General features: G+C 50.5%; 1 protein-coding gene across 1 annotated transcript; it reads right to left on the minus strand.

The window, feature by feature from the left end:
- Nucleotides 1–5,312: 5,312 nt before the first annotated feature.
- Nucleotides 5,313–6,212, minus strand: LOC146342923 (vomeronasal type-2 receptor 26-like). Its single transcript, XM_084808079.1, has one exon. The coding sequence runs from the start codon at nt 6,210–6,212 to the stop codon at nt 5,313–5,315; it is 900 nt and encodes a 299-aa protein (XP_084664205.1).
- Between the last annotated feature and the right edge of the window lie 212 nt (nt 6,213–6,424).

The following is a 6,424-nucleotide window of genomic DNA, read 5'->3' on the forward strand; positions in this document are numbered from 1 at the left end:
AGGTGCCCCTACCACAAGATTTCAGAATGCTTACAACCTGGCGGCTGCGGCAGCGGTTCAGCGGCGGTTCAGTGGCGGTGGCTGAGGTGGCTGGTCTTCCAACCGGCTGCCGCTGCCGCCATTTCCAGTAAAAAAAAAAAAACTTGATAGTCACGGCTAGATTTTCAAAAAATACCATGATAGGCTACGGAAATGTTTACGTAGCCTATCACGACTGAGTGAGAAAAAAACAAAAACCCGCCCGTACGCAAATGGCGGCGCCCAGGGGCGCCGCCATTTGCGTTCCTTATTTTGGCACATGTAGTCTATGTAAACATTTATGTAGACTACGGCGAAAATAAGGGGAACACAAATACGCTATTTGTATTCCCCTTATTTTCGCCGTAGTCTACGTAAATGTTTACATAGACTACACGTGCCAAAATAAGGAACGCAAATGGCGGCGCCCATGGGCGCCGCCATTTGCAAACACACGTTTTTGTTTTTGTTTTTCACTCAGCTGTGATAGGCTCCGTAAACATTTACATAGCCTATCACGGCTGACTGCAGGGACGCAAACGGCGGTGGCTACCACCTCCGCCATTTGCGTTCCCGGCCGGCCAGGATTCGCAGAGGGAGGGATGGGGCGCCTTCCCCCCCGGCCAGAATTTCGGGGGGAGGGACGGAGCGCCTCCCCCCCACCACAAAGCAAATTTCATCAAAGGTAAATGACTTTCGTACATCCCTACAAATGAGGCATACTGAACCGAGCAGAGCTCCGGTGTTATGGCATCATTGACCGAGGCCCATTTTCGGTATAATAGGTGGTGGGTAAGTTTGAATGCTCCTGGGGACTTCTTGGGCACAATTCCTAGTTATGAAACCCTGCTATTAGGTATTGGAGGCACAGAGAAGGGGCCAGCCACCCTGCCAGCCTTGCAGGCCTTCTGTTAGGGATGTACGAAGGTCACTTACCTTTTTGACGGGTTGATTCACGGTGGAGGAGAAGTGCTCTGCACCTCCCCCTGAAATCCTAACCCAGCCAGCTCCACTCCATGGCAACTCTGCAGAGCTGCCAGCTGGGTGCATTTGCAGGTGCTGTGTGGAGCCTGCAGACACAAATGGCGGCTGCTATGGCATCCGCCATTTGCATTCTTGGTTTTTTGGCTTTGATAGGCTACGTAAATATTTACATAGCCTATCACGGCAAAAAAAAAATACCAGGGGCGCAAATGGTGTAGCGGCCCCCATTTGCATTCCTGTGTTTTTGCCATGATAGGCTACATAAATATTTACGTAGCCTATCATGGCAAAAAAAGGGAACACAAATGGCGGCAGCTACAGCGGCCACCATTTGCGTTCCTTTTTTTTTGCCATGATAGGCTACGTAAATATTTACGCAGCCTATCATGGCCTCCACAGGGACACAAATGGCTTTCCTGCATTAGACGTGATAGGCTACGTAAGTATTTATGTAGCATAACACGGCAAAAATAGGGAAGAGAATGGCGGCCGCATCTGTGCCCACCATTCGCAAAGCAGCGCGAACGGCACCAGTTAAGTGTCCCGTTTCATGTGCCTTTTGCTGGGTGGGGTGGGGCGGGGGGCTTCATTCTGCCACAGATTTCAGGGGGCCAAATGCACTGGCATTCGGCCTCACCGAGATCCATGGTGGAATTCTCTAACATCCCTACCTTCTGTATCTTGGCTGCCACCACTACTGGCACATCCCTAGCAGTCTGAAGATTTGGTTCATCTGTGGCTATACATTCCCCTATGAATGGGATGTGAAAACCCTGTGTGAAACCCTCCCATACTTAACATGCTGCCTTCATGTCCGGATAGCAGTGTAGGCGGGGGAGAAGGGCACCTAGAATGATCGGTGTATCTGCCATCCCCAATGCCCCTGCCTCCATCTCTGGCTTAGTATTTCTTAGGGGCTGTGGCCAAATTGGGTTTTGGCACAGATAGCCGGGCATCACCCCTATTCCCATAGCTACCCACTGATCCTCTAGTGCCCTGAAAAGAGCCCTGGTCTAATCGGGTCCATGGGCAAGAGGCTGGAGGGTGGGGGCCCGAACAGATTTTGCAATCATGGTGGAATTTGCACCATGCTCTTGGACACTTGCCCTGATTGAACTCCCAGCACACCTTATGAAGGGCATCTCATCTTGCTTATGGCCTGACACAATGAACGGACTCAGGCCTATCCCTTTTGTGTGATCCCACTATCAATAGCCACAGTGGGCCTTGGTGTTGTGGGATGCTCTTCTGTGGAGCAGAATATTCAAGGGCTGCGCTGTCACCCACAAATGCTTGGGCCCTCAGCACCGTGTAGTAATCTCACCTGTTATTCCCCTGCTGTCTGTCTCCCCTCTGTGCTGACTGGGCACTGTCTTGTCTTTTTGGACTCTTCTGGGTTTTCCTGGCTTTGCCCCTGCCTGCCGTGGATGGGGTGGGTTCCTCTTCTTCACCTAAATCTCTGGCTGTACCCTGGAGTCCTCCCTTTGGCCTATACCCATGGGGCTGCGCTGTTGCACAGCATGGCACAGAAGGCCATGTTGCCCTTGTGGGCTGATTGGCAGGAACCCATGGAATGGATGCTGCCATCTGTTCCATGTGCTCACTGAAACGATGCAGTGCCTGCGTTAGGCCTTCCATCAGTGCACTGCTGTCCAGTCCCTCCATATTATTACCAACCCCGCTTACCCTGCCCCTCTTTGGGTTCACTGACACCGGAGGCTTGGAGATGGGCCTTCTGTTGCTTATGCCCCTGGAGTGAGGCAGAGAGGAAGGTGCCACTCTACCCCCCCCCCAGCTTGCTTTCTTCGGTGGCATTCTGTTGACTAAATACCAAGAGAGACAACAACATGACGGACATGCCCCCTCGCCTTTGCCGTTTGTCTCTTGGGCAGTTCCTATCCCCCTGTGATGGGAGTGGGGGGAGAGCCCTTTCTGGTACACAGAGAGGAGGGCAATTGCCCCTTCTCTCCCCCTTGGCATGGCCCAGCAAAATCCCATGCCTGACATTGACATGCTCAACTTTGAGCCTGCTGCATCATTGCCATCTCTGTGTCCTAAAGTTGAGCCTAGGACTGGGCCTCATCCACTGATAGCTTGTAGCCCAGCTTTCATTATTTTTATCATCATCATCATCATCATCACTACTGCTACTACTACTACTAACATGCTCTGCCTTGGGCTGCAGCACAGCCTTCATTGTTTTTGTTGTTGTTGTTGCTGCTGCTGCTGTTGTTATTATCAGCATTATCACCATCACCATTATTGTGTTGGCCTGAAGCTGATCCTGCCATGCCTGTATTATTGCCTGAAGCTGAGCGTCCCATGTGGGAGCTTGACTTTGGCCTGTAGCTCAGACTTCCTTATCATTATTTTTATTTTTATTACCATTACTCTTAGGATGGTATTGAGTTGTGCCTCAGATGGTGGCCCAGCCTTCCTTATCATTATTATATGTATATATTTCGAAGGGCTGCAAGGGGCTGGGGGGGCAGGACCTAGGATTCAGCCCCACGCAGTGGGGGAGAGAGATACATGCATCCCCCTGACAAAGGTTTGCTGGGCGGGAGGAGCAGCATACTCTGCCTGCCCCCAGCCTTGCTGGCATTGGGAAATGAGGAGGGCAATTTTGGCTGCTGAAGTTCTCTTTGTGCCTCAGTTCAAGCCATCGGGGACTCCCCACACACACACATGGCCACCAACCATACCCAGGCCCAAGAGGTTGCTGCTCTCTCTCCTTCATGCCTCCAATTCCCCATTTGTCTCCCCTCACCCAAGAAAGGACACCCCCACATGCCCTCCATGACCAGCTCCAACCTTCTTCCCACTGCTTTTACCGAGCTGCTGGGCATTGGTCCAGGCAGGAACCACGAGTCTCTTTCTCGGCCACTTTTTCACCTCGGCTGCTCCTAGGGATGTATGAAAGTCCCTTACCTGAACCTGAAACTTGATTTGCGGAAGGGGGGAGGTGCTCTGTCCCTCCCCCCAAAATTCTGGCCGGGGTGGAGGTGCCCCGTCCATCCCGCCGCGAATCCTGGCCAGCCGGGAACGCAAATGGAGGAGGTGGTAGCCACCGCCGTTTGCGTCCCTGCAGTCAGCCGTGATAGGCTACGTAAATGTTTACGTAGCCTATCACGGCTGAGTGAAAAACAAACAAACAAACTGTGCGTATGCAGATGGCGGCGCCCATGGGCGCCGCCATTTGCGTTCCTTATTTTGGCATGTGTAGTCTACGTAAACATTTACGTAGACTACGGCGAAAATAAGGGGAATGCAAATAGCGTTCCCCTTATTTTTGCCGTAGTCTACATAAATGTTTATGTAGACTACACGTGCTAAAATAAGAAACACAAATGGCAGCGCCCATGGGCGCCGCCATCTGCGTATGCACAGTTTGTTTGTTTTTTTTCACTCAGCCGTGATAGGCTACGTAAACATTTACGTAGCTTATCATGGTGTTTTTTAAAAATCTAGCCGTGATAGGCTATGTAAATCTTTGCCTAGCCTATCACGCGTTTGTTTGTTTTTTTTAACTTGGAAATGGTGGTGGTGGCAGCTGGTCTGAAGACCGGCTACCGCTGCCACCACACTGCCGCCGAACCGCCGCCGAACCGCCGCTGGAGCTGCCGCCGCCGCCACCAGGGACATTCGCGCAATGTAAGTCCCCTCCAGAGGGGGGGGAGGGGGGCAGAACATTTTGCCACCAATTTCGGGGGGGCAAATGCGCTGGCATTCGGCCTCCTTGAGATTTGTGGCGAAATTCTCTGACATCCCTAGCTGCTCCCTCTTCTTGCAGCAGCCCCCTCCCCACTGAGCCGTGGCATTGCTTTCCTCCCACTGAAGGCACAATACTCAGGCTAGCAGGTGGGCAGGCATGCCTTGGTCTTTGTTTCTTCCATCCTTCTTCCAAGGAAGCTGGCAGCAGCAAAGGCGACAGCAAACACATGAGTCTTGGCTCTTTCATCAGCCTATGATTGCCAAGAGAAGGCGCTGCCTGATGCTGTCCCACCAGTGGAGACAAACAGCCTTTGAATTGTCTTGGTGCTCATGCTAGGGGAGGTGCTGCAGGCGCCGCTGCCCAGGCTCTTGCCAGCAACCTTCCTTTCCCACCACAGGACCTGCATGCGCTCACAATGGCAGCTCCCTGATAAGCGGGGAACTGGATTTGAAATGAATAGGATTTAAATTCATCATGACTACACCAAACCACATTGATGTGAAACAGTCTATTGTATGGAAATCTGAATCCAACCCACTCTCTCCATTTCATAGACACCATAGAAGAAAAATGTACCGCTGGATAGATCAAATCTCTAATTATTTTGCTTTATTAGCTGGCTTCTAATGTTCAGTTCAGGCTTCAGCAGAATAATGTAACATTTGGGAGAAAAGATGCAACTCAGTAACCCCACACTAGAAGCTAAAATAGAGAAGATCTCTACAGCTACCATATATTTCCCTTTGGTGCTCAGGTAGGATGGAACAAAGGACAACCAAACACTGCAAAATACCAGCATACTGAAGGTGATGAACTTGGCTTCATTAAAACTGCCTGGCAACGTGCGGGCTAGGAAAGCCACAGTGAAGCTGATGATGGCCAGAAATCCCATGTAGCCCAGAACACCATAAAACATGATGACAGATCCTCCATTACATTCTGCTATGATCTCTTCAGCCAAGGTCTGTGTGTCCAAATCGGGGAAAGGGGGAGAGGTTCCTAGCCACACAGCACAAATGCCTGCTTGAATGAGAGAGCAGGAAATGACAATGGAGCTGGCTGTTCTTTTCCCCACCCACTTCCGCATGCTGGACCCTGGCTTAGTGGCCATGAAAGCAAGAACCACAGTGATGGTTTTGGCCAACACAGAAGCCACAGCCATGGAGAAGATGATGCCAAAAGCAGACTGTTGTAGAAAGCAGGTCAGCTTCCTGGGCTCCCCAATAAACAGCAAAGGGGAGAGGAAGCAGAGCAGGAGGGAGACGAGGAGCGTGTAGGTGAGGTTCCTGTTGTTGGCTTTGACTATGGGGGTATGTTTGTGCCTGATAAAAATTCCAAGCACCAAAGAGGTTACCGCTGAAAAGAAAACAGCAAGTGAAGCTAAACTAATCCCCAAAGGTTCCTCAAAAGAGAGAAAGCTGATTTTCTTGGGAATGCATCCGTCTTGGTTCCTGCTTGGATATTGGTCTTCTGGGCATTTGAAACAATCATCCATGTCTGAAACAAACAGACAAACAAGTAAAATGTGCCATTTCAGGGCTCATTCATGTGTGAATGGAACCTAATTCCCATGACTTCCTTTGACATAAAGGTCAGTTCTCTTTCTGATTACTACCTGCTTGTTTAAGATGTTGAGGCTGACATATCAAAAGGTATGCTGTTGTATACATAGCTGCTGTTTAGTCATATTAGTTATGAAAAGTAAAA

The sequence above is a fragment of the Heloderma suspectum genome, chromosome 6, assembly GCF_057233095.1.
Source record: "Heloderma suspectum isolate Gila_16-S chromosome 6, 16-S_ref, whole genome shotgun sequence".
Taxonomy (NCBI): domain Eukaryota; kingdom Metazoa; phylum Chordata; class Lepidosauria; order Squamata; family Helodermatidae; genus Heloderma; species Heloderma suspectum.

Bases quoted from the DNA above. Each gene is read 5' to 3' on its own strand.
- LOC146342923 (XM_084808079.1), bottom strand. From the start codon at position 6,212: ATGGATGATTGTTTCAAATGCCCAGAAGACCAATATCCAAGCAGGAAC.